This window comes from Macaca thibetana, chromosome 4, assembly GCF_024542745.1.
Source record: "Macaca thibetana thibetana isolate TM-01 chromosome 4, ASM2454274v1, whole genome shotgun sequence".
NCBI classification, from domain to species: Eukaryota; Metazoa; Chordata; class Mammalia; order Primates; family Cercopithecidae; genus Macaca; species Macaca thibetana.
The window spans coordinates 26,920,074-26,947,796 of NC_065581.1; the positions used below are offsets into that span (position 1 = coordinate 26,920,074).

The window sequence follows — 27,723 nt, forward strand, 5'->3', positions numbered from 1 at the left end:
ACGGTATCAACTGCCTTTTTTGGTAGATAAAAGAAAATACTGTATATGCTAATAATCATTAACAAAAAAAATTCAGGTAAAAAGAAGAAATCTGAGTTTTAACAAAACTGAAAAACACTCAGAAGAGGACTATATGGAATGACAATTTGTTTTTCATCTTCTGGATCATCCCCTGAGGAAAGCAAAGAAAGTTCCCCCAGGATATTCCAGTTGGCAACAGCGGAGCAGAGGAATATTACTTTATTCATTTATTCAGAGAAGTACTTTGCTGGGCACTGTTCTAGAAGATGGGAAATACAAGTGATCAAAATATAACCTACTCCACAACTCTCAAATCCAGCTCCAAAAAACTTTTAGTGTGGAGGATGGTACAGTAAAGATAATAAGCCAATAAATAAGTAAAACATAGCATTTCAGATCTGTATATTATGACAAAAAAAAAAAAAAAAAAAGGCCTAAATTGGAACAGGAAACACAGATGGGGTGCTGAATTACAAGATGGCAGTTAAAGAAGGCCTCACTGACAAGATAAGTTCCCAGTGTTAGGACCCCAATATCCTTCCTTACAAAGGGTGGGGATCCCACCCTAGAAAAGGAATAGCAGTTCAGCCGCCCCACAGCAGCTGTGGCAGGGCTGCTTCTGGATACCTTCATGGAGAAATGCACAAACTGCCCTTCATTTCAAAGATGAGCATCAGTGTCGTCTTCAGAGAAGATGCAGCCATTGTGGGGTTAGGGTTTCTCTCCTCAGGTCACTAGTGTAGGTGCACCTGCTGAGAAGGTTCAGCCACTCCACCTGCAATAAGACAGATAGTTAATGAGAAAAGCAAGAGACAGAACCTGTGAAGAACATGTGACCATCAATCATTTGAATGAAAGGGGGCAAATTTGAATGAAAGGGGACACATTTGTTTATTTGTGTTTGTATAAAGGTATTCCAGACAGGTACACAGGAAACGAAAAGTGGTTCACTGTAGTATATCAAAGACAAAACACAGCCAGGCCTTAGTTTAAATGACAAAAACAGATTTTATTTAGTAACCACTGACAGTGGGAAACCATCTGGGTTTCATAACTGGCACATATCAAAATCAGGCTCCACAAAGCCTGGGAGACGAGGGCCCTATCTTCAGACGTTGACTGAAACAAATGTAAATTCCTTTGGCAGCATCAATTGAGTTTTCTCAGGCAGGCACTTGAGGAGATCGGGCCTATTAGAAACTACGTTCGGGTTTGTTCAGGTCTTTATAGGCCAAGGTGGCCACCTAGTCCAGAAGAGGGCTCAGAAGAATCCGCCTACAGTTTGGTCAAAAAGAGAATCGTTGCCAAGTAGATGAGGGAACTGGGCGGCTGGGGACTGTTGGGGATGGGATGGTTTATAGTATTTTTTGCATATTCAATTATTAAACCGTAGCAATGAAATACCTAATCGAAATAATAAAACGAAACAAAGTTTTAGCTACATTATCCTATCCATTATCGCCACAAGATGGCGATAGCGCTTCTCAATTCGCCTGCGGGACAGAGGAGGGTGCGGCCCCGAGAACTCCTCTCTGTGCCAACTGCAGCGTTTCGTTAGTTCAGTCGCCTGAGCTTTTCTGCATGTAGATTCCTCTCAGGGTAGCCCTTTGTTGACCAAAAAAGAAATACGTTCACTGATTTCGCCAGCTTTTTTTTTTTTTTTTAAACTTTTTTTTTTGGAGGGGAAAGGGAGTGGTCATGGACATCCCGAAGCAGACACAAAAATACAGAGAATCCTGCACTTCCCAAGGCTCGTCGCGGAGGCTTCAACAGTTACCAACATCTTGCCCATTTTGTTTCATTATCCGCACCCACACTGACAGATGAGGGAGTCTAAAAAATATCCGAAACATGAAATCCCATATATGTGATTTTAATTATGAATATTTTCACAAATATCCTAACAGATACGGATATAAAGAAAATACACTGAGATTTTACACCTAAGAAAATTTTAAAAATGATGTGTAACATTATCCAATACCTAGCCCTTAAAGAAAGAAAATCCTGAATTGTCTCAAGTATTTTTTATACTGATTTTGTCTGAATGAGATCCCACCAGATCCAAATACGGCATTTGGTTGCTGTTCCTCTTGAATGTATTAAAATCCGTAAATTTACCCAGGTCTCCAAGTAGCCTGACTGCTCTTTGAAAAAGGAATTGAGACCATAATCTGGGTGGGAATTCTCACTGATTATGGATTGTCATTGCTTTTAAAACATTCTTTGAAAAGTGTTGTGGAAAAAATGGTTTTCTTTCTTTTTTTTTTTTGAGATCTGTCGCCCAGGCTGGAGTGCAGTGGCACGATCTGGGCTCATTGCAATCTCCGCCTCCCGAGTTCAAGCGATTCTCCTGCCTCAGCCTCCCAAGTAGCTGGGACTACAGGCACGCACCACCACGCCTGGCTTATTTTTGTATTTTTAGTAAAGACCGGGTTTCACCATGTTGGCCAGGCTGATCTCCTTCCTGACCTTACGTGATCCGCCCGCCTCAGCCTCCCAAAGTGCTGGGATTACAGGCGTGAGCCATCGCGCCCGGCCAAAGGTGTACTTTTTATGAGAGTATTTTTAAAAATACTCAAATTATCTGTCACGGTTCCTTGCCTATGCCCCTAAAAAGAGAGGGGAGGGGTGGGGGAAGCGGGGGGTGGAAACAGAAATAAAAAGAAAACTGACAGAGGAGGAGTCCAAAAGCCCAACTCCCATTAAGTCAAGACTTCCCACAGTTCTTTAAGCCAGCAAATGAATGTAATTTAAACTGCTTCAAACTTCATATAAAAATAAATCATTTTTGGTAAATCAATAAACAAAGAGGCATCTCCATGACTACTGGTGGGAGTATGTACTCCTCCTTTTCTAAAACAAAAAAAAACAGCAGAGAGCCCTGAGTTGGAAACATGGAAAGCATAACTTTTTTGAGTTGGCTATTATTAAGTGTAATATGAGACGGACCACTCCATTCCTACATCTCTTTTCTTTAACCAATGCATTTTGGCTACAGAAGAAATTATGCCTTTTCTTAGCCACTATTCAGCACACCTACAACATCCAAAATTGAACAGTACTCCAAGAGGGTGCTAAATGACTACATGCCACTTTAACTGAGTCTTCCAAAAACTGAGACTTCTGCTTATAAGGAATGTGGTACACATTAGGACTACTGAGTCCCATGGTCATCCATTCATTACCTTACCCTTTCTGTATAATGGGTCCAAAAAATGTTGAGATATGAGGTATAAAGTGTTCAGTAAGTTCATAGGTGGTCCTGCTAGCAATAGCAAAGTGAAGCATATCCAAATTTAGAGGGTTTATCTCAGTGAAGACAAATCCCTGCCTTATCCATCACAAAATACTTGCAAGAATACAAGAATACTTCCCCTGACATATGGGGCACTTAGCAGCATCAGTATCCAGAGGTCAGCCTTGGTGAGCTAAGTCTATACTACAGAGCTCAAGTATCACCTCTACCATTGCCTGCCATCCTGGTCACATTGTTTACAAATAAATCACTTGGGCAATCAGTGGGGTGATAGGAAAAGAGACTACGTAACAGCCATATGGTTGATGTGTACCTGATTGTTGATAGCCTCCTCTGAAGAGTGAGAATTTAGGTTAGTATTCATATGGGACATTATTCTCATACTCTGGGACCATTCTGGGAAATTCGTCCATATCACCATTCCCCAAAGCTTCTTGTCAACACAGCCTCCACTTTTGCCCACTTAAAATCTCTGTCTATCCAAACCATTAGCCGTGTACATTCAGTTTAGATCACTCTCCTTCTAGAAAAAGTAAACAATGGCATTCAGTACTCCAAATTGTGCTGAGTGGCAGCAATTCTTTTTCCTATTGTCATTTATGGACATACTTGAGTTACAGCTTCTAATGCTACTGTTACAACTGGTGTCAGTACTATTAGCCAGCTTATATTGAATGCTCACTATGTACAGGACATTGTTGTAAGTATACCAAAACTATTTGCTCAAGAGGCACTATTACATCCCCTATTACATCCACTATTACATTTTAAAATGAAGGGAAAAGCCAGAGGAAAAAAAAGAGAAAAAAGCCAATTCTTCAGGAACTGGTTAGTAATGGGTTGAACTTGTAGCATTCAGTTTTTTTTTTTTTTTTTTGGAGACGGAAACGCCTCTGTTGCCCAGTCTGGAGTACAGTGACACAATCTCGGCTCACTGCAACCTCCACCTCCTGGGGTCAAGTGATTCTCCTGCCTGAGCCTCCTGAGTAGCTGAGATTACAGGGTGCTGCCAGCTCATTGGGCTAATTTTTGTATTTTTAGTAGGGATGGGGTTTCACCATGTTGGCCAGGCTGATCTCGAACTCCTGACCTCAACTGATCCACCAGCCTCGGCCTCCCAAAGTGCTGGGATTACAGGCATGAGCCACCCCGCCCAGTCCCATTCAGTTTTTCAAGCAAAGTATTAACTTTTTGTCCTTATTCTTAAGGGGATACTAGCAAGATGAAAATAACCCATAAGGTGATCATTTGTTTCATTGCCTCTTAGGCAGGTTAGTCTTCTGAGTAACAGAATTAGCTGGGTTCTTTTCAACTTAACTTTGTGTAGTTTTCGAAAACCTAGCCTTTACAAATTTTCACCTGTGGCTGGACGATATGCCCATGAGTCAGTCGCAATCCTCCTTTTCTTACAAACTCTGCTTTTTATTCTGATTTCTATATCTTGTAAGACAAAGAAGCAAGTTATTTAGCTTGGAAATTATCATCTATTTGGATTAATAGAGAGGGTCAGAGGCCCCTGTAACATAACAATAATGTCATAAAAGTAATTTAAGTTCTGTTTATTCACAGAATTGATAACAGTTCAGTTATCATTAGTATGGGATTATGGTGAAGTAAAAGAACTTGAGTGTATATTTTCTACATAGAAATATATACAACAAACCAGATAGCAATTCAAAGAGATATATGTTTTAGAAACTCTACAGAGACAGTTTTCAAAGGCTGGACAAGTGTCCGAAAAAAAGCTCAAAAAAGAAATTTCATAAAGCAGACAATATTTAACTGGGCTTTGAAAAAAATAGGACATGAGTCAACAAAAGTGTGTATTTGATAGTGGATTTAACAAAAATACTAATTGCTTTAGATGCTATTACTGTGCTAAATTTAGATCCATTTTAAATAAACTAGATAGTAACTCGTTTATATACAATTACTACCTTTGAAACCAAAAGCCAGTCATAGTGGGAGCTTCCAAATGCTTTATAGACCTTGGATTTTTACCTAAGAGACACATGACTGAATAGTTACAACCTAGAGCAACATCGTTTGTTGGATGACTGGTTCTCATTTGTGACAACCTGAATAAGGGGGAACTTGTTTTTCCTCACTTCTTCTAGGCAAAGTCAAAAACAGTATTTAAAATACTAAAGAAAGGAGTTTTAAAATTGAAATTGACTTATTTCAGAAAAGAGTCTGGGATAAACGTCCTCAAGTTTTCTGCCTTAACACCCCGAATTGTCCTGTTTAGGCTTCTAATGCCTTTGCTTATATAGATATACCATAAAGGGAAAATAGTATTCTAATTAGAGATAAAGCATTGATCAGGCTGAAAACTACCGCCTTCAAATTCCATTGCAGCCGGACTGGATGGCTCACGCCTGTAATCAGCACTTTGGGAGGCTGAGGCTGGTGGATCACCTGAAGTCAGGAGTTCGAGACCAGCCTGGCCAACATGGTGAAATCCCGTCCCTACTAAAAATACAAAAATTATCCGGGCATGGTGGCGCATGCCTCTAATCCCAGCTACCCGGAAGGCTGAGGCAGGAGAATCGCTAGAACCCGGGAGGCGGAAGTTGCAGTGAGCTGAGATCACGCCACTGCACTCCAGTCTGGGTGACAGAGAAAGTCTCCCTCTCAAAAAAAAAAAAAAAAAAAAAAAAAAAAAAAAAAAACTGATTATGTTGCCATAAAGGGTCCCTTTTTTAAAAAATCGCTGTATCCAATGAAAACTGAGAAGAAATCAATCTCCTTCCCGAAAGCGATAAAATACTAAAGAATGAGAAACACAAACTGACAGTTTACTGAGTTTGTTAAGGCAGGCCAAATAAAGGCGGGGTTTGAATTCCTTTGGCGCACCCAAACAGGCCGTGGACTTCCTGGATACAGCAACTAATCAGGATGCAGACAGGAAGGGTGGGCGCTGCCCGGACAAATTCAAACTGATAACCGCTGCAACTTGGCACTGTTCCAACTCACTATCCGCTGGGGGACCGACGAGTATTTTAATCGGTTTCGAACGTGTAATAGAAAGTCTCCCCATCTCCTTACTTAACTCTAAGGGGATTAGAATGGCAGATCTAAAAAAAAAAGTCATTAAGGATTAGTTCAGACTAAAAAAACAGTAGTGAGTTACAAGTACTATGTCAATGGCCAGCACAGGAGAAATACAAGCACCAGCTCTCTCTTTGAGAAGATGGGTGGCTCTTAAAAGAGCCGTTAGGGTCGAGTTTGCAACCAACTCACTGTTTACTTAGCGCTGGTGTACTTGGTGACGGCCTTGGTGCCCTCGGACACGGCGTGCTTGGCCAACTCCCCGGGCAGCAGCAGGCGCACAGCCGTCTGGATCTCCCTGGAGGTGATGGTCGAGCGCTTGTTGTAATGCGCCAGGCGGGAAGCCTCACCAGCAATGCGCTCGAAAATGTCGTTCACAAACGAATTCATGATGCCCATGGCCTTGGACGAAATGCCGGTGTCAGGATGGACCTGCTTCAACACCTTGTACACATAGATGGAATAACTCTCCTTGCGGCTGCGCTTGCGCTTTTTGCCGTCTTTCTTCTGCGCCTTAGTCACCGCCTTCTTGGAGCCCTTTTTCGGGGCGGGAGCGGACTTCGCGGGCTCTGGCATAGCGAACACTAGCTACAAAGCTTCAAGTAAAAAGAAAAACACGGCGAGCAACGTACGACAAGGCGCTTTTATATAGAATCGCTTATGCAAATAAGGTGAAGAGTTGAAGTCTTGTGTCTGATTGGTAGTTATTCAGGGTAACGTCAGAGGTCAGTTCTGCCCAATCAGGATTCGCAAATCCAGAAGACGTACTGCCATTGGTTGAAATTAAACTGCACTCCTAACCAACAACACGTCTTCTTTTTCGCGCCCAATAGTGCTTATAAAAAGCGCCGCCTGTCCTGTTTGTTTCGTAGTTGCTTGTGGTGAGTTAGTTGCGCTCGCAATGTCTGGACGTGGCAAGCAGGGAGGCAAGGCTCGCGCTAAGGCCAAGACTCGCTCCTCTAGAGCTGGGCTCCAGTTCCCCGTGGGCCGAGTGCACCGCCTGCTTCGCAAAGGCAATTATGCCGAGAGGGTTGGGGCCGGCGCGCCGGTGTATCTGGCAGCGGTGCTGGAGTACCTGACAGCCGAGATCCTGGAACTGGCGGGCAATGCGGCCCGCGACAACAAGAAGACCCGCATCATCCCCCGTCATCTCCAACTGGCCATCCGCAACGACGAGGAACTCAACAAGCTTCTGGGCAAAGTCACCATCGCACAGGGCGGTGTCCTGCCCAACATCCAGGCAGTGCTGCTGCCCAAAAAGACTGAGAGCCACCACAAGGCGAAGGGCAAGTAACTACCTGGACTAGTTTGTGGCAACTGGAGTAAAACTAGTCCAAACCAACGGCTCTTTTAAGGGCCACCCACGTCTTCTCTAAAAGAACTTAACATTTCCACGTGGAAGAAAATGAGACATGGGGAAAACTTAAGCCATAAGTTACCCATCCTTATACCTTTTTAAGACAGTGTAGCGAACACCGCAGATTTAAAAAAAAACTACAGGAGAGGTGGTCCAGATTCTACCACGTTTAAAAGTTAGGATGTGAACAGATGTATTAGGCCACTACTTAATTTTAAACTTAGCGTGTGTCCACAGAGTGCCAGTGGCTTCGTGAGTTTTTGAAGCACTTTGGCACAAGGGTTATTGCCCTGGCTAGAATTTAGCAGACAGCTATTCCACGCAGGCCAAGGGCGGCAAGAAGTCTCCCCGCTGTGTTCCCTGCACGGTGACCCTGCGCGACGTACGGCGCTACCAGAACTCCGAGCTGCTGATCAGCAAGCTGCCTCCTGCGAGAGCTCGTTGGTGACGCCGCTGCAGGAGAGCGAGGCTGCAGGACTTTTGTGACACGATAGTCCACCTCCCTGCAAAGGCTCTCTCAGAGACACATCTTTCCTGATGGATAGCTGTGAAGCATTCTCTTACCCACCCCACTGCATGTTTCAAAGTATTCCTTTAAAATGAAGTGAGTAAAACACTGGGATGACGTTATCTGGAGCCCAAGAAACATTTCTCATTTGGAAAGGCCTAATATCCTAAGTTGCTTACCCAGAAGAACTTGACAGGATAGTTATTTCTAATAAACCTTAAAACCCTTTCAGGAAATTTGAGGTAAAGTGTTAGCACACAGACTGTTAAAACGTCTTCCTCACAAATACGGGGGAAAATATATAGAGGATTATCATGGTTAACAAATGATGAGTATTAGAAATGCACTTTAGAAATGAGTATTAGAAATGTTTATGAGTATTAGAAAAGTACAGTGTTGGGCGTTCCTGACACAAACTGAGGCCTCCTAGCAAGACTGGCAGATTTCTGTGGAGGAGGGTTATTTAGTACGATAGTGCAAATAACTTTTGGTGTTGTAGCTAAATAAGGAATATTCATACCAAGATTGCACAATCTTGCCTCCTACCTCTGTTCACTGAACTCTGATGTAATTTATTTATTTATTTTTATTTTATTTTATTTTATTTTTTTGAGACGGGGTCTCGCTCTGTCGCCCAGGCTGAAGTGCAGTGGCGTGATTTCGGCTCACTGCAAGCTCCGCCTCCCGGGTTCACACCATTCTCCTGCCTCAGCCTCCCGAGTAGCTGGGACTGCAGGGGCCCACACCACCATGCCCGGCTAATTTTTTGTATTTTTAGTAGAGACGGGGTTTCACCGTGTTAGCCAGGATGGTCTCAATCTCCTGACCTCGTGATCCGCCCGCCTTGGCCTCCCGAAGTGCTGGGATTACAGGCGTAAGCCACAGCGCCTGGCCCACTCAGATGTAATCTTGAGAAAAAGACATTAACAGTTTTCTTGCGTATTGTAGACACTTTTGGCTGTCTGGTAACATGGAAAATCTCAGAATGATGTTTTAAGTATATAAAATGCCAAACAAAGTTAAATTACAGTTATCAGAGTATTTTTGAAACTTGATAGTGATAAATGGGCCTATATAGTTATGTTGTTAATATAGTTAACACATTATATAATTTGGTGAGCCTAATTGCTGTTACTAATTAGAGGAGTATAAATGTTTCAAGATAACTCAGCAATTGTAACGAGAAATGAAACATCTAATGTCTTTTGGGTTACAAAGTAACAGGTACTGAGATTTGTGGCCTAAATTCATAATAAAGTGAAATGTTCAAGTTCAGTCAAGGTTAACTTTTTAAAAATAGATATTTTACTACCCAAACTCACAGACTTCCCCTTCAGCACCCTCCAATTGCTGAATTTTATCCTTAGGGGCGTTGTGACATATAAGTATGGACCTCAGGTTAAAAACTCTTGCTCTAAAATTTGGTCGACCTACCCCATTTCTTTTCAGCTCCTTTTCTCTAGATACCTCCTCTTCCTATCTGGAATTTCTTTAGCACTTAGTCTATTGACGTCTCGTAACCTTTTATTGTTTCTGTTTCTTGTTCTTAAAATATAACTACTTCCAATCCTAGTATAAATATGATGTTCTGGAACAGAAATAAGTGCTGACAATTAGCAAAAATAGGTACTTGAGAGGCCCCCAAAATTGTAAAATATTTGGCTTTTTGATGGATTTTTATACTGTGTAACCCAAATAATAATTTTATTCATTTTTGAGTTGTTCGTCTTTAAAGGTCTTTCAACTTATTTAAATTAATATTTAATAAATTTCACAAATGTATAGTGGTTGGACACAGGATGTATTTTGCAAGTGTAACTGTCACTGGAAAGGGGTCCCAATCCAGACACCAAGAGAGGGTTCTTGGGTCTCTCTCAAGAAAGAATTCGAGGCAAATCCATAGAGTACAGTGAAAGCAAGTTTATTAGAGAAGTAAAGAAAATTGTTCTTTTGTTCTATTCTAAGGATATTTATAGTTATTTCTTGATTACATGCTAAACAAGGGGTGGATTCTTCATGAGTTTTCTGGGAAAGGGGTGGGCAATTCCCCAACTGAGAGTTCCTTCCCCTTTTAGACCATATAGGGTAACTTTCCTACGTTGCCATGGCATCTGTAAATGGTCATGGCACTGGTGGGAGTGTCTTTTAGCATGCTGATGCATTATAAGTGTGTATAATGAGCAGTGAGGATAACCAGAGGTCAATTTCCTCGCCATCTTGATTTTGGTAGGTTTTGGCTGGCCTCTTTACCTCATGCTTTTATTAGCAGTTTTTGTGACCTGTACCTTGTGCCAACCTCTTCTGTGACTCATTCTGTGAATACAAATGCCTTAAGCTTCTGGGAATGCAGCCCAGTAGGCCTCAGCCTTATTTTACCCAGCTCCTATTCAAGATGGAGTTGCTCTGATTTAAACGCCTGACATAATAAAGTTTGCTGCTAGATTTGTTTTGTAATGTGAAAGAATGTGAGTACTCAGAGTTACTCTGTTTGAACTAAGTTTATCTTGATAGTTATCCTATTAGAAAAGAGACTGATTAGCATCACATTTTAAAAAATGTTATACTGTGTGTATGTTTACTATTGATTTCAGGACTAAATTTACCGTCAATTTCAGAAACTAAAGAGTCTGACAAACTCAAATATCCTTGTAGGGGAGGCAAAATTTTACCACTATCCTCTTGAGTTTTTATGGCTGGGCCTGATAATTAAACTGACATAAGACAGGTTAAGAGGAGAAAAGCATATAACTTTATTTAATATAAATTTTATGTGGCATGGGACATGGGAGCTCTAATTACAGACCCCAAAGAAGTAGCAAAACCTAAATGCTTTTATAGTAGGTTGAACAGAGTAAATTGTGAAAATGTAACTATGTAGGAAGGCTAAAGGAAAACAATTATTTTAAGGAGATCTGCTTGTACAGAATTTTCTTGGTTTCAACTTCCTGTCCTTGATGAAAATGTTATTTTCCTTTTGGTACAAGGAGGACATCTTCCACACCAGGCCTCTGAGCCCAAGCTAAGCCTGTGATAATGGCCTGAAGCAACTGAAGATCCACAGAAGTGAAAATAGCCTTGACCGATGACATTCCACCATTGTGATTTGTTTCTGCCCCACCCTAACTGATCAATGTACTTTGTAATTCTCCCCACCCTTGAGAATGTACTTTGTGAGATCCACCCCCTACCCCCAAAATATTGCTTTAAACTCCACCACCTATCCCAAAACCTGTAAGAACTAATAATAATCCCACCACCCTTCACTGACTCTTTTTTCGAACTCAGCCCGCCTGTACCCAGGTGAAATAAACAGCCTTGTTGCTCACACAAAACCTGTTTGGTGGTCTCTTCACACGGACATGGGAATTTTAATTCCTGCTTTTAGGGAGGAAAAAGGGAACAGTGAGAGTGCCTTTCTGCCTTTCTTGTACCTACTCTTTTAAATTGCCTTTATCTCAAACTCTTATTCCAAAATGGCATATTTTGGGATGGCATATTCTGCCACATTTTACCATTCATTGCTATCCTTATTGTCACTAATTGCTATGCAAAAACTCATGAAATCAGATACAGAAAATGGCTTCTGATTGGTGAGAAGCTCAAGCAGAGAAATATATTTGTTAACTAATGTTGGGGAAAATACAATTTTGAAATCTCCCAAAGAATAGAAAGGAAATAATTTTATTATTGAATAAGCATTAAACCAGAGAGTTGCTTATCACAGGCAATCTTACGAAGAGATTGCAAAACCAGAAAGAAATCTTGCTTTCTTATTAGGAATAGCCACGTTGGATAGGTTTTGCAATTCGAAGTTAGGTGACAGCTAAAGTTTGGCCTATTTTCTCACTGGAAACTGGGAGACAGAGCACTATCTTTTTTAATGATGAACATTTCAAAGAGATAGCTCTCCAGGCATTGAGAAAATATTCTCAGTTATAAGGCCTGTTTAGTCATTAAAAGGATTTGCATACATTTTAAAAGGACAGAGAAAGACATCTTGAAAGTGATGGGAAAGGAAGTCTCTTGTTTACAACAGATAATTAAGCCTGTTATTTTTAATTTGTATTTACCCTTAGATTAAGTATTCAATTAATCTATGCTCCCTTACCCTCTTTACAACATATACTGAATTCAGCTACAGCAAGTTACAGCCAGTCATATCAATTTTGTTTTGTTTTCCAAAGATGTATGGCAAGTTTTCTTTTATTGCAACATAAATGCAAAAATTTTAAAAGTATTTTAATGAAAAGTTTATCTTCATTTACTTTATGACATTTAAGTGGAGTACTTTGAAAATACTTCAAGCATTGCTGTAAGGAACTCATTGAAATAAAGAGTAGCAAGAAAATCACCAAATAGGCCGGGTGCAGTGGCTCATATATTCAGTATATGATAAGTTCCTCAAATCAGTGGGGGAAATAGGTCATGTATTGTACTGACTAACCAGCTGATTAACTTTTTGAAAAGTTATTTCTATAAACAAGAAATCAAATCCTTATTAGTACAGTTAGATTATTTAAAATGGTTCTACCCAGCATTAGTTAAGGTTGTAGGCATATCAGAAACTGCTACTGGTGTAGGGGCCAAGAGAAAACCTCCCTTTTGCCCTCTGAAAGTTTACTGAAAATCAACTGATAAGAGAATATTAATAAGAGAAAAGGCATACAAATTTATTAAGGTACAGGGCTGGGGACCACAGAATAACTACCTCAACGCCTCAGTGGGGTACAGAAGCTTATATACCCTTTCTCAGAGGCAAAAGAGGAGATGGGTAATGTAGACAATTTTTTGAGGAACAGTAAATGATTATTAGGGAGAAGGAATGCACCAAGGAGAAAGAAATTAACTTGTAAATGATTCTCTTTGGAATCTGAATGAGATCAAGAGGCCAGCTTTATCTTGTGGGAAAGTTCATCTAGGTATAGTTGCATTCTTCAGTCTTCTTTTCTGCATGCAGTAGATAATGAGGTAACCAAAGGCAATTGTGCTTCTTTGGTAAGAAGCTTTCTTGGTCATATCAGGAAATTCCAGAGAAAGTCCCTCCCTGGAAGAGAAACAAGACAAAGTTAGAGGGATCTTGATTCTTAGACTTGTTTCTGAGAACCTTCAATTTTCCAAAGCACCCAGGATTACCAAGCTCGATATCTGGGGGGATAATTCTACACCCCAAACACTGGAAATTAAAATAAGTAGAAGATAACTTAGCAATATACCTGAAAGATCTTTAAATTCTATATGAGTCTATCTTGTATTGCTAGGAATTTAGCATATGGAGTATATTTCCATGGTATATTAAGGAGAAAAATGCCACAAAATAGCATAGTTCCACACAAATAAACATGTATATATGTAGAGATAATATTTTATTCTTTTTGCTTTATGTATCTTCTATAATGTTAACATTTTTGTTATGAGGCAGGAATCATGTTAAGTGAAAAAAGGAAGAAAAACAGCCTAGGTCTCGAGGATTAAAAAGGGCTGAAGGAGAACAAAAGGGAGTAGTGCACAGCAGGCCTGTTTCCCTTTTAGGTCCCCTCCCCCGACGCGGAGGGACTTCCCGCCAAAGCTCTTCCGGTTTTCAGTCTGGTCCGCAGGGTTTACCCATAAAAGAAAGCTGCCATCACAGGCAGCAGATCTTTGTTCTCTGATCACTTGATAATGTCAGGACGCGGCAAAGGAGGTAAGGGTCTGGGGAAAGGGGGTGCCAAGCGCCACCGCAAAGTGCTGCGCGACAACATCCAGGGCATCACCAAGCCAGCCATCCGGCGCCTTGCTCGCCGCGGCGGTGTGAAGCGCATCTCCGGCCTCATCTATGAGGAGACCCGCGGGGTGCTGAAGGTCTTCCTGGAGAACGTGATCCGGGACGCCGTGACCTACACGGAGCACGCCAAGCGCAAGACGGTCACCGCCATGGACGTAGTCTATGCGCTGAAGCGCCAGGGCCGCACCCTTTATGGCTTCGGCGGCTAAACGACATTTTGAAGCCCTGTCGTTCTCTAAAAAGGCCCTTTTTAGGGCCCCTAAGCTTTCAACAAAAGAGTTAAAATGACAGCAAACTGAGTCTCTTAATAGGGTCCTTGTCAGTGAGTTCTCTTACCCTGTTTTACAAGATTAACTCGGGATGTCGAAAGTGGACTGATGATTACAGGTGGCCCTGGGCCGAGATTTCCCAAGGCTAGAAGAGCCTCTGCTGGCCAGTAACTTCTGGCGGCTGCTTGCAAATTGCCTGCAGCCGGTTTACCGCTCGGATTAGGGGCGGGCTAGACACTTAACTTCCCTCTGGCCCTTCAAATACGTCTCGGGAGAGATGAGGGGTTTGATGGGGGCTCCATTAAATGCTGGAGCCTTCAGGATTTGGAGTGGGGAGCAGACCATACTTTTACTACTGTAGAAGACAGCTGGGCAGTCTTAAGAGTCTTAGTAATAATATTCCTTTATATGTTTGCCTTCGGATACGATTTTTAAATACTGAAATATATCAAGTATACAAAATGCGCTGGTGACCACACCACTTATTCAACAACTACAGTTAAAATCCTCATGTCCCTTCTCAGTAGCACAGCCCTCCCTTTTTCCTATCCTAGAATTAACTAATATTCTAGGATAAACTGATATTCTGAATTTGGTGTTTACTGTTCCTACGCATTTTTAACTTTAGATGCACATACCCCTAATCTATTTTAAACATCTTCATGAATTTTTACATTTGCTCTTGAAATATATCCGTGTTGAAATGTGCAGTTCTACGTTATTTTCACCATTAATCTAGTTTTCTAATGTGTCAGTAAATACTTTATTCATTTCTGTTGATTTTTTTTTTTCCTCATTACAAAACAGCACTGTACACACCTGTGCATTTTCTGGTTACATGAAAGTGGAATTATTTGGTAAAAGTATGTGCATATTCAACATGAGTAAAAATGAACAATTTGCTTTCCAGGATAGTATTTTAAAATTTACACTCCCATATTCCACCAGCAGTGCTTCAGAATTATTGTTTATCAGCATTTCCTTATGTCAGATTGGAGTTTTTTCAATGAGATTTTTGACTATTTGGAGATTTTCCCACTTTTCTGGGAATTTTGGTCTATCCAGATTCTCTACAGTTTTTATTTTATGAGTTTTGATTTGTAAATATTTATATATTTGAGTTTTAACTTTTTGTCAGTATGTGACAAATATATTCTGTCACCTTGTGGGTTCGTTTTTAACTGTTCGTGATATCTTTGGATGTACAGAATTTTAATAATGTTGGATTTATATTTTTTATAGTTTTTGAATGCTGCCTTTTCATAAAGGAGTTATCTGCCTTCCACTTTCCCCAGGAGCTGCAGGCATCAATCTGGGGAGAAAAAAAAAAGTATTTAGGCTGCTTATCTCCTGATTTGGCTTGAATTGGATAGTAAGGCTTTTCTGAAATAGCTCTAAGAGTAGCTTTAAGAGCAAGCTAAGGGAAGACCTCACAAAAGATTGATCTTACTCTCTAAATAAGCAATGATTAACAACACCTAAAATTTTCAAAGTATTACAAAAGGGACAAAAGAAAGGGTGAAAGAGGAAAGTAATTCCTAAGATACACTGAAAGTTTGTTGAAAATTGTGTTAAACGCTTTACATGGATTATCTCATATCTCATATTTTCATGATAGATTTTACTACTCTTATTTTAAAATGACAAAATAGAGGTTAAATCAAATAACCAATTCACAAATGTTAGAGTCTGTGACCCAAACTTGTAATTTTTAAATTTTTATTCTTCCAGGAGCATAGATTCAAATTGCCCTGAACATACACTCACTCAAACCTGTAATATTCTTAATCACACTCTCTTAGTAGATAGAGAAGCCATCACAGAGAGTAGTAGTGGTGCTAGTCCTATAAGGGAGAATTTGGGGAAATGTGTCAGGACAGGTACAAAACCTGCCTGTCACTTATCCCAATAGGAATGAATTATTTTCATGTGTCAGTTTGTGGGCCTACCTGAGAAAGTCGTTTTCATTTTGTGTCTATATAGTTATGTTATTGTTAAAGAAATCTGCAGCAATGTAACATGTCCTTCCCTGTCATTTTTCATGTTCCAAGCCCAATGGATTAAACACTCCCTTAGGAAAAACTGTAGTAAGTGGTGATGCCAGAAGGAATTGTAATCCTTTGCATAGTGCCCTAGTGGGTTTTAGGTCAAGTTCTGCTCATTGAGTGTCTTATGGTATAGCACTAGCCATGCATGGAGTTTGAGCACTTACAATGTGGCATGTGACTGAGGGAGTGTTTAATTATATTTTAATTAGTTTACATTTAAAAACTGGTGCTGGATTCAATTAGATAACATCCAAGTATGCTTGGAACACCTTAGGGACATGAATCAGAATCTTATTCTAATTACAGATGAAGAATTCCCCATGAAAATTTATTTTGATATACTGTAAAAGTGTAAAATACACACCAGATTTTGAAGATTTGAAATGAAAAAAGAATGCAAGATATTTAATACATTCTGTATTGACTATATGCTGAAACTGTATTTGATACATTCTGTCAAATAGGATACATTATTAAAATTAATTGTAACTTTTTTTTTTTTTTTTGGAAACGAAGTCTCGACCCTCTTGTCCCCCAGGTTGGAGTGCAATGGCGCCATCTCGGCTCACTGCAACCTCTGCCTCCCAGGTTCAAGAGATTCTCCTGCCTCAGCCTCCCGAGTAGCTGGGAATACAGATGCGTACCACCCCGCCTGGCTAATTTTTTGCATTTTAAGTAGAGACGGGGTTTCACCATGTTGACCAGGCTGGTCTTGAACTCCTGACCTCAGGTGATCCACCCACCTCGGCCTCCCAAAGTGCTGGCATTGCAGGCATGAGCCACTGCACCTGATTTTTTTTTAACTTTTAAAAATGGTTACTGGAAAGATAAGAAGTACATGTATGACTTGTATTATATTCACTCCCCCCCTTTTATTTTTTTTTTTTGAGATGGAGTCTTGCTCTGTCGCCCAGGTTCTAGTGCAGTGGCATGATCTCGGCTCACTGCAACCTCTGCCTCCCAGGTTCAAGTCATTCTCCTGCCTCAGCCTCCCAAGCAGCTGGGACTACAGGCGTCCCATTAGTCGAAACCATGCCCGACTAATTTTTGTATTTTTAGTAGAGATGGGGTTTCACCATACTGGCCAGGCTGGTCTTGAACTCCTGACCTTGTGATCCACCCACCTCAGCCTCCCAAAGTGCTGGGATTACAGGCATGAGCCATCGCACCTGGCCGTATTATATTTCTATTTGAGTAGTGTCTTAAGAGTAACAAACTGGCTTTCAGACACTTATAATAGGACAGAAAAATCCTAGTTCAAGAAAGAATGAGAAAGTAGGAGAAACCAAATGAACAACAAATTTCCCAGGCCGGGCACGGTGGCTCACCCACCCAGTTCATGCCAGCACTTTGGGAGGCCAAGGTGGGTGGATCACCTGACGTCCGGAGTTCAAGACCAGCCTCGCCAACATGGTGAAACCACATCTCTACTAAAAATATAAAAACTAGCCGGGCATGGTCACGGGCGCCTGTAATCCCAGCTATTCAGGAGGCTGAGGCAGGAGAATTGCTTGAACCCAGGAGACAGAGGTTGCATTGAGCTGACACAGTGCCACTGCACTCCAGCCTCAGTGACAGTGAGACTGTCTCAAAAAAAAAATTTTTTTTTTCCTTTCCTTCACGTATATTCCTGAAGACAGAGATAAGGTCTTCTCCCAGCTGTACTTATACCTCAGGTAATATCAAGAAAGCAGTGACATGATATATTACACTTCATGGGCATAGAGTTGTGACATTTACTCCTTTGTATTAAGGACTTGAAGAATTACTAAGTTTTTCCAGCTCATCTAAGGTAGAAAGCCATGCCATTTTCTTAGGTCCATTGACCTCTTTACTTCCAACTTCTAGGCTCAGATACTAGATAACAACACAGACCAAACATGTGATTGCCAAGTCCCTAACCACAGTTAAATAAACCTCCACTTTTCAATCCCAGAGCTACTCTCAGTTTCCCAAAGAATGGGAAAATCTGAAGCAGGCAATTATTCTGTGCAAGTGTTCTTCAGGAGGCTGTAACAATTGTTAGATTAAATTGCTGTGGTCCAGAATCACACAGCAATTGTTGTAAAGCACTGAACTACTCTTTAAAAAATTATTTTATGAGACAGGAGACAATTTAGCACATTCAACTTTTTAACAATCTAAGAGAGATTATGAAATATAAAAATGAATAAAAGAGCCCTATTTTTGTTTCAAATTAAGTCAAATTAATACACATGGCTAATGAGAAAATACATGACAAAGAGATATGTGGTATAATGGGAACAAACAAGAGCATAATGGAATCTTGTTCTGATTCTAACGATCTGAGCAAATTAAGCTTTGCATCCATTTAGCTATTTGTAAAGTAACATTGATCTGAACTTTTTGATTCCTTCAAGCTGTTAAACTCTGTGCTATCAACCGGGAATGGTTGCTCACGCCTGTAATCCTAGCACTTTGGGAGGCCGAGGCCGGTATAGATAGCCTGAGGTCGGGAGTTCGAGACCAGCCTGGCCAACATGTTGAAACCCCCATCTCTACTAAAAATACAAAATTTAGGCAGGCGTGGTGGCAGGCGCCTGTAATACCAGCCATTTGGGAAACTGAGGCAAGAGAATCGCTTGAACCTGGGAGGGGGAGGGTTGCAGTGAGCCAAGATCTCACCATTGGACTGCAGCCTGGGCAACAGAGCTAGACTCCGTCTTGCGGGGGGAAGGGGGGGGATATCTGTGCTATGGAGAGAAATAAAATGAGATCATTTTGAAGGGAGTGAGAAAAGGGGTGAGGGTGAAAGCAGGAGAAAGTTATGGCCACTTCCACCCAGTATTTCTATTAAAACACAAATGCACTTCCAGAATTTTATAAAAAGCAAAAAGGACTGAAAGTAAATTGTATAAAATCAAGATGTTATGTCCATTTGCAAAAATAGTTTGTAAGTCTAAAGGTAATAACAGCAGATAACTTCAGAGTAAAAATTTTAGTCTGTAAAGAGTAGTCAGGTATACCTGAAGGTAGAATTCATTGGCATAGTGTATCTTAGTTTGTTTTTAAATTTTATTTGCGACGGAGTCTTGCTCTGTTGCCCAGGCTGGAGTGCAGTCAGGTGATCTCAGCTCACTGCAACCTTTGCCTCCTGGGTTCCAGCAATTCTCCTGCCTCAGCTTCCCCAGTAGCTGGGACTACAGGCACACGCCACCACACCCAGCTAATTTTTGTATTGTTAGTAGAGACGGGGTTTCACTATTTTAGCCATGCTGCTTTCGAATTCCTGACTTCAAGTGATTGCCTCCTATATAGGTATAGATATAGATCTGTGCCTTCTATATAGGTAAACAATAAATATAATTATTTGTTGATACATTTCTTAGAATATTAGTGTAACCCCAAAATTGCTGATAGGATAAATAAGACTTAGATGAACAGTGAACATATGCTTTGCATGCATTTAAAGTTTTCCAATATGACCTTGCTAATCTCCAAATGCCCAAGGGCGGGCAATATCCCCAAAGACTAGAACAATGCATGGCCAAATATGTTAAATATATATACAGACACATATACGTTGAAAATTTCCCTGTGAAACTGGCCTGCATTTCTAAATCACAAATTTAGCCAGGTAACAACCTAGCTTAAAATTCGTGGACCCTTTCTTTCACTTGGTTCTTCCAAAAAAGTTCCACACTGCTTATCACCGGCATAGCCATTCTAGCCTCCAGTTACACAATAAAACCCACCCAACTCTGCTCAGACCCTGTGCTGCTGGGGAAGTTCCCTTCTCCTCTACTCCAACTTCTTGCTTGGGGGCGGACTGTCTCTAGTCTCAGTCTGTTGTCTCCCCTCTGGATCCAGTTGCTTTTCCTTAAGTTTTGTCAAAAGGAAAAATTACTGATTGAGCCAATTGACGCTGAACATGCCTTAACAACTAGCAAACTATTCAAGAATCTCCGCGATGATCTCATGTTCCGTTTCTTCACTCATGAGAAAAGCTGTGCTCCTCCCCTTACCCTTGCAGACTATCCTGCCTGGTGGTCTGGCATCTTCCCGATGTCTTGTGGGCTGGAGAGGTGGAAACGGGGCGGGGGGGGCGGTGAGAGGGAAGCAAGCAAGGCAGAGCTGGGTACAGCCTAGAAGGGGTTAAACAAGGTAATTGCTCGCGCGAAAGCCATACGTACTGGTAGGCCATCGGGAACCAAATTTACAAATATATAAACTCAAGTTAGAACTCCTTTAAATGGTGGAAAGTACACGTGACACAATAGGCTTTCAACAAGTTCTAACAGGAAGTCACAGCACTCGACACAACGGAAGTATCCATTTTCGCGCCAAGAGCCAGGAAGCACTTTCTGTTAACGCAAATTTCCTGCACATCCTTAATTTTTTAGGCGCCATATTCCCTACTCAGTACTCTCAGTACTAACAAAGTGCATATGGCTTCTTTAGCCTGTACTCGATTACAAGCACTGTACGCATTACTCAATGTAATGAGATCATAACAACCCCTTTAAAGAGATCGCCATTATTTAAACCTGGATTAGGAACACGTGTTTGCAGCTCTAATAGCGACAATTTAAGTGGCTCTTAAAAGAGCCTTTGGGGTTGGGCTTTAAGACGCTTACTTGGCAGGTTTACTTAGCGCTGGTGTACTTGGTAACGGCCTTGGTGCCCTCCGACACCGCGTGCTTGGCCAACTCCCCGGGCAGCAGCAGGCGCACGGCCGTCTGGATCTCCCTGGAGGTGATGGTCGAGCGCTTGTTGTAATGCGCCAGACGGGAAGCCTCACCCGCAATGCGCTCAAAGATGTCGTTGACGAAGGAGTTCATGATTCCCATGGCCTTAGAGGAGATGCCGGTGTCGGGGTGGACCTGCTTCAGCACCTTGTACACGTACACGGAGTAGCTCTCCTTGCGGCTGCGCTTGCGCTTCTTGCCGTCTTTCTTCTGGGCCTTAGTCACTGCCTTCTTCGAGCCCTTCTTGGGCGCAGGAGCGGACTTCGCTGGCTCCGGCATGTTGAGGGCGAACTACGAGTCGAGGCGGACTAACAGCAGATCGAGAAAACGGGAAGTAATGGGAGCAAGGCACCAGGAGTCGTTTTTATATAGAACCTCTCATGCAAATAAGGTGAAGAGTTAAAGTCCTGTATCTGATTGGTGGTTATTCAGGGTGACCTCAGAGGTTAGCTATACCTAATCAACCAATCAGCAAATCCAAAAGGTGTACTTCCATTGGTTAAAATTAAGTGGCAACTCTAACCAATGACATATCTTCTTTTTCGCGCCCAATGGTGTTTATAAAAGGCGCTGCCTCTCCACTTTCGTTTCGCTGGGTACTTTAAGTAAGTTGCGGCCAGTATGTCTGGACGTGGCAAGCAAGGCGGTAAAGCTCGCGCTAAGGCCAAGACCCGTTCTTCTCGGGCTGGGCTGCAGTTCCCTGTGGGCCGAGTGCACCGCTTACTCCGCAAGGGCAATTATGCAGAGCGGGTTGGGGCCGGCGCGCCGGTGTACCTGGCTGCGGTGCTGGAGTACCTGACTGCTGAGATCCTGGAGCTGGCCGGCAATGCGGCCCGCGACAACAAGAAGACCCGCATCATCCCGCGTCACCTCCAGCTGGCTATCCGCAACGATGAAGAGCTCAACAAGCTGCTGGGCAAAGTCACCATCGCGCAGGGTGGTGTCTTGCCCAATATCCAGGCCGTGCTGCTGCCTAAGAAGACTGAGAGCCACCATAAGGCCAAATAAGGAGCAAGGTTGTGAAAACTGAAAAACAAAGGCTCTTTTCAGAGCCACGCTACACTGTCCTGGAGAAAGCTGGACACGGTCATGTTTGTTTCACTTCATGTTTGTTTCATTAGATCACATTGTAAAGCGCTTCTTTCCCGGTTGGGCTGGAGTAACTCTTTACAATGTTTTTTGATGTAACTTAATCCACTGGAAGGCAATGAAGACCCACGAGTTATTGTAGGATACACCGGAGAAGCTTATTCAGCAGGAGTAATAAGTGAAATCAAATATGCAAATCCCTGAAGTCTATTTACCAATTCCAGAGTTTATGTTTGTTTTTGAGATGGAGTCTTTCCCTGTTGCCCAGGCTGGAGTGCAGTGGTGCGATCTCGGCTCACTGCAACCTCCACCTCCCAGGTTCAAGCGATTCTCCTGCCTGAGCCTCCCGAGTAGCTGGGATTATAGGCATGCACCACCATCCTCAGCTAATTTTTGTGTTTTTAGTAGAGACGGGGTTCCACCATGCTGGCCTGGCTGCTCTCGAACTCCTGACCTCAGGTGATCCGCCCGTGTCGGCCTCCCAAAGTGCTGGGATTACAGGCGCGAGCCACCACGCCAGGCCTCCAGTGTAATAATTATATTACATTAATAGTGTTGTCAAACAGCCATAAAAATGGGATATACTCGCCACTCTTTAAAGGCAAATTTTGCAATTCTAAGTATTCTTGAAAAGCAAGAAAGGTCAGCCTAATTCTTAAGTGGTCTAACTCTTAAGAGCAACTTTACCCAGGTGATGAAAGTCTAGTGACTCATTTGCATTACAATTTGATTCCGATGGGAGGAGAATATGGGATACAGAATTTCCTGAATCCCATATTTGTAAATCCTTAGCCCCATTTCTTTGGAGAAGGTGTATTAATGCACTCTTTTAGTAACTCCGGATACAACATGGCTTTTTCTGTCTAGTTAATTTGTATTATCAAATTTATTAGATCAGGATTGCTATTGCTTTTGATTGCTTGTCCACATTAATTTACCTACCCTAGGAAGCCCTATGAGTTTCCTTCCTCCCCACCGACCCCCAACTTGATATTACTTGCCTGCTTTTACTTCATAGCCTCAAGGCTTTCTGGCTATTCCTACAAAATGCGAAACACATTTTCTGTCTTAAGGCCTTTGCACTTTAAATTCCCTCTTCCCTGATAGCTACCTTTCTCACTTTTTTTCAATCTATGTAGGTCTCACAGAGTGAGACTCCATCTCAAAAACAACAACACAAAGAAACCACACAGAAGAGATATTTGGTGCCAACCACTTATGGCTACATATGCAATATGAATGTGCTTATTTAATTCTCACAACCTTTTGAGGTGAGTATTGTTTGGACTCTAATTTGGAAACAAAAGTGTTGTGTTACTTATCTAATCAGATTCTCAATTAGTAGAAGAAAAAGCTATGTAGGTCTCTGTATACTCAGCCAGTATGCCTGTCAAGTTGCCCCCACACTGGGCCAAAGGGGCTCTAGACCACCCTTTTTAACTCCTTTGTGGGTCACTGAGTGAGGACTGCCCTGGGGAAGGATGCAGCCTTGAGTGGGGAGGAGCTCTGCAGCTGAGGCAAATACTAAAGAAGCTCACAGCTGGTGTCTATCTGCTAATTGTGCTCTCTGCAGTTGGGCTGCAAGCCCTTCCTTGAAGGAGGATCTGGGCAGTGTATTTCCATGTCTATGACATATATTAACATGAATATAAATATCAATGTTAAGTAAGGTCAATGATAGTATCTGTGAGACTGACTTTAGCATGTATAAGTGCATAGCTGGTATTGCTCTTTGACTTTTTTTCTTTTTCTCTTTTCTTGTTTTTGAGATGGAGTTTTGCTCTTCTTTCCCAGGCTGGAGTGCAATGGCCTGATCTTGGCTCACTGCAACCTCCACCTCCCAGATTCAAGCGATTCTCCTGCTTCAGCCTCCCGAGTAGCTGGGATTACAGGCGTGTGCCACCACTCCCGGCTAATTTTGTAATTTTATTAGAGACGGGGTTTCACCATGTTGGTCAGGCTGGTCTGGAACTCCTGACCTCAGATGATCTGCCCGCCTTGGCCTCCCAAAGTGCCGGGATTACAGGCATGAGCCTGTAATTACTTTCATTAGGGAATGTGAAGGGGGTGGGGTCTTTTCTTTTTAGAGAAATAAGAAAATGTGCAGACTTTCTAAAAATCTTTATTAGTTTGGTATACTCCTGTAAGAGTTTTAAATGCCTCAATCATTGCACATGGAAGGTGATAGAAAACAATTACAAAGGAAATGGGAGATTTTTCTACTGACTTTTCCTACCCCAGATTCAGCAAATCTCTTCACTTTTCCCGTTCTGAGAAATAATCCAGTTTAGCCCCATACTGAAGAAACTTCAGAATTAATACTTGATGCTCAAAGGAGAGGAGAAGGAGCCTTTAAAAAAAAAACATGGAACGAGTTTCTGTAGTATAGTGGTTATCACGTTTGCCTCACACGTGAAAAGTCCCTGGTTTGAAACCAGGTGGAAACACATTTACCAGGTGCAGTAGTTCATGCCTGTAATCCCAGCACAAAAACTTAGCCGGGCGTGGTGGCAGCTGCCTGTAGTCCCAGCTACTTGGGAGGTGAGGCAGGAGAATCGTTTGAGCCCGGGAGACGGAGGTTGCAGTGAGCTGAGATTGTGCCACTGCACTCTAGCCTGGGCAACAGAGTGAGACTCCAATCTCAAAAACAACAACAACAAAAAATCACATAGAAGAGATATTTGGTGCCAACAACTTATGGGCTACATATGCAATATGAATGTGCTTATTTAATTCTCACAACCTTTTGAGGTGGGTATTGTTTGGACTCTAATTTGGAAAAGAAAGTGTAGTGTTACTTATCCAATCAGATTCTCAATTAGTAGGAGAGAAAGCTATATATCAGAATATTATCTACTCAACATGGAACACACACATAACTGCCTTTTCTTAACTATCGGGTCTCATTTGCTTTAGTCTAAGGTATATAGAAACTTGGGTAAGAATTGTTAAAGGGAGATGTTGAAAGGTCTGTCAGAAGAGTATCATGATCGTATTTGAATTAATAGATACCGAATAAGAAAGAATAAAACTAGACTTAATTATTCACACAGTGTTTACAATAGTTTAAAGTGAATAAAGATTCCTGAAAATGGGAATCACACTTATATACTTTTTAAAAATATATTTTTAAGACACATACAATTTTAAAAACGCATACATACATGCTTTTCCTCGGTTCCACCCTTCCCCTTCATCTTCATACCTATTACAGATGGAGTCGTTGTCATGCATTCCTTGTAAGGAATAATTCTGATAAAATCAAAATAGTAAAGTCACATCTAAAAATATGTGAAGATTTATACCCCAGAGGAGCTGCATGATTTAAATAATTAACAATGACAAAATCTGAGAAATACATGTGATTATGGATAATGAAGGGTGCTTAACTAAGGTCAAAATAATATAATTTTATATCAGGCTAACTATTAACATGGCTTCACTTACCTGGGAAGCTAGATTCTGTGTGTAATAGTAAACACCTGGGAGGAATACTGATTGTTTACAATGCTGACTGATATCTGGACTCAGAACTGGCCATCAGTAAATCAACTTGAGATCGCAAATATTCCTTGGAATCACACAAAGGAAAATACCAAAAAAAAAAAGGAGGTAAAATTGCTGGTGTACATTGATATTGCTTGACTTATTAAAGACTAACTTTACTCACAACAGAATTGCTAAACTTTTTTCTATTTACAGCAAAATTGCTATTTGTGAAGAAACCAGTGCATTTTGTAATTTGCTTGAAGCTATAAGATTTTATAAAATTATCGGACTAGAATTAGAAAGTGTATTCAGGGATTGGCCTGTCTGATTCTATCTGGTACTCCTGTAGCTTTGCACTTGCTATTTCCTAGGCCCAGAGTGTTTGTCCTACCAGCCTCTCCTTGGGTAACTCCTATTCATTCTTCAATTTTCATAATATGGCACCTCCTCAATGAGGTATTCTCTTATTCCTAGTTCACATTATGCCTTCTGGGTTTACCAGATCAGGTTTTTTGTTTTGTTTTGTTTTTGTTTTTTGAGATGGAGTCTTGCTCAGTAGTCCAGGCTGGAGTGCCAGTGGTCCAATCTTGGCTCACTGCCTCCTCTGCTTCCCGGGTTCAAGTGATTCTCGTACCTCAGTCTCCCAAGTAGCTGGGATTACAGGCACGTGCCACCACGCCCTGCTAATTTTTTTGTATTTTTTGTACAGATGGGGTTTCACCATGTTAGCCAGGACGGTCTCGATTTCCTGACCTGGTGACCTGCCTGCCTCAGCCTCCCAAAGTGCTGAGATTATAGGCGTGAGCCTCCGCACCCAGCCCAGATCAGGTTTTTAAACTCCGTATCATCATCGCTTCTCAGCCTTTTGACTAAGATCAAGTGTTTTCAGCCTTTTGGCTAAGATCATCATTCTTATCAGTTTAAACTCTGTATCAATGACTATATTTTGAAAGTAAATATCTTATTTGTATTTTCATTTAATATCTGTAAACACAGCAGCGTATAAGCTAAAAGAGGTCAATATGTCAGCCATCAGGAAAAAGATGAGTCATTCAAATTGGGTACTTTGGGCTGGTCGCAGTGACTCATGTCTGTAACCCCAACACTTTGGGAGGCCGAGGCAGGCAGATCACTTGAACTCTTGAGGTCCAGAGTTCGAGGCCAGCCTGGCCAACAAGGTAAAACCCTGTCTCTACTAAAAATACAAAATAATTAGCCAGGCGTGGTGGTGGGCACCTGTAATCCCAGCTACTCAGGAGGCTGAGGCAGGACCTTGAACTCGCGAGGCGGAGGTTGCAGTGAGCTGAGATTGCACCACTGCACTCCAGCCTGGGTGACAGAGGGAGACTCTGTCTCAAAAAACAAACAATAACAACAACGAAAAAAACCAACTGGGTGCTTTGAAGATTGACAAAGAAGTGAGCAAGGTGTTAGGAAGCCACAAGAGATAGTGCAGTATTTTGAAGCTAATACCATATATAAGTAATTACCACACCTAGGCCCAAAGGGGCAATGGGAGGAAAGAAAATCTGGAAACAGAAAGAACTCCTACCTCTCTCTGACATATTTTTACTTTCCATCAGCCAAATTCGACCAGAAGCCAAAAGGCAAGGATCAAATTCATGTATAGATCAACCTCCTAGGAACACAGGATGAAAGAAAGGGACAGTGAATCTAGGCTGGCAAAAGTAAATATCTAGCGCAGTCCATCCCTTTTGTCCTTTGGCATGTACTATCCTTTTCACAAGTCAAAAGTCTGCATTGCATTCCAACATGGAATTTGTGAAATCACAGCCAGCTCATGGGGGTGATGCCAGTTTGTTCATAATCCTACTTTAAAACTAAAATGTTAGTTGTCACCTTCCTAGAATGTACTGGGGTAAAAAGCGAGAAGTACTTAGTTAACATAATACAAGCTGTTACGAACCTTGCTTCTGTAGCTAATCATGAGGCTTAGGTTAGTAATCACAGCTTTCTTCTAAAATTCATTTCTTAGGCCAGGTGTGGTGGCTCGTGCCTGTAATCCCAGCACTTTGGTAGGCCGAGGGGAGCAGATCACTTGAGCCCAGGAGTTCAACATGAGACTGGGCAAAATGGCAAGATTCTGACTCTACAGAAAATACAAAAAATTAGCCAGGCATAGTGGCGCATGCCTGTACTCC

At 41.7% G+C, this 27,723-nt stretch overlaps 5 protein-coding genes across 5 annotated transcripts; 3 read left to right on the forward strand and 2 right to left on the reverse strand.

Moving 5' to 3' along the window:
• Positions 1-426: 426 nt before the first annotated feature.
• Positions 427-6,976, reverse strand: LOC126953534 (histone H2B type 1-J). The gene is made up of 2 exons (XM_050788967.1): positions 6,524-6,976; positions 427-796 (listed from the first exon to the last, which is right to left on the reverse strand). Exon 1 carries the CDS (start codon positions 6,905-6,907, stop codon positions 6,527-6,529), a length of 381 nt encoding a protein of 126 aa, XP_050644924.1. The 5' UTR covers positions 6,908-6,976; the 3' UTR covers positions 427-796; positions 6,524-6,526.
• Positions 6,977-7,195: 219 nt separating this feature from the next.
• Positions 7,196-8,419, forward strand: LOC126953520 (histone H2A type 1). The gene has a single exon (XM_050788952.1). The coding sequence runs from the start codon at positions 7,233-7,235 to the stop codon at positions 7,623-7,625; it is 393 nt and encodes a 130-aa protein (XP_050644909.1). The 5' UTR covers positions 7,196-7,232; the 3' UTR covers positions 7,626-8,419.
• Positions 8,420-13,771: 5,352 nt separating this feature from the next.
• Positions 13,772-15,199, forward strand: LOC126953545 (histone H4). The gene has a single exon (XM_050788979.1). It carries the CDS (start codon positions 13,855-13,857, stop codon positions 14,164-14,166), a length of 312 nt encoding a protein of 103 aa, XP_050644936.1. The 5' UTR covers positions 13,772-13,854; the 3' UTR covers positions 14,167-15,199.
• A 4,590-nt stretch (positions 15,200-19,789) lies between these two features.
• On the reverse strand, positions 19,790-21,334 carry LOC126953531 (histone H2B type 1-K). Its single transcript, XM_050788964.1, has one exon. It carries the CDS (start codon positions 21,260-21,262, stop codon positions 20,882-20,884), a length of 381 nt encoding a protein of 126 aa, XP_050644921.1. The 5' UTR covers positions 21,263-21,334; the 3' UTR covers positions 19,790-20,881.
• Positions 21,335-21,553: 219 nt separating this feature from the next.
• Positions 21,554-22,038, forward strand: LOC126953529 (histone H2A type 1-H). The gene has a single exon (XM_050788963.1). The coding sequence runs from the start codon at positions 21,605-21,607 to the stop codon at positions 21,989-21,991; it is 387 nt and encodes a 128-aa protein (XP_050644920.1). The 5' UTR covers positions 21,554-21,604; the 3' UTR covers positions 21,992-22,038.
• Positions 22,039-27,723: the final 5,685 nt, after the last annotated feature.

Bases quoted from the DNA above. Each gene is read 5' to 3' on its own strand.
- LOC126953520 (XM_050788952.1), top strand. From the start codon at position 7,233: ATGTCTGGACGTGGCAAGCAGGGAGGCAAGGCTCGCGCTAAGGCCAAG.
- LOC126953529 (XM_050788963.1), top strand. From the start codon at position 21,605: ATGTCTGGACGTGGCAAGCAAGGCGGTAAAGCTCGCGCTAAGGCCAAG.
- LOC126953531 (XM_050788964.1), bottom strand. From the start codon at position 21,262: ATGCCGGAGCCAGCGAAGTCCGCTCCTGCGCCCAAGAAGGGCTCGAAG.
- LOC126953534 (XM_050788967.1), bottom strand. From the start codon at position 6,907: ATGCCAGAGCCCGCGAAGTCCGCTCCCGCCCCGAAAAAGGGCTCCAAG.
- LOC126953545 (XM_050788979.1), top strand. From the start codon at position 13,855: ATGTCAGGACGCGGCAAAGGAGGTAAGGGTCTGGGGAAAGGGGGTGCC.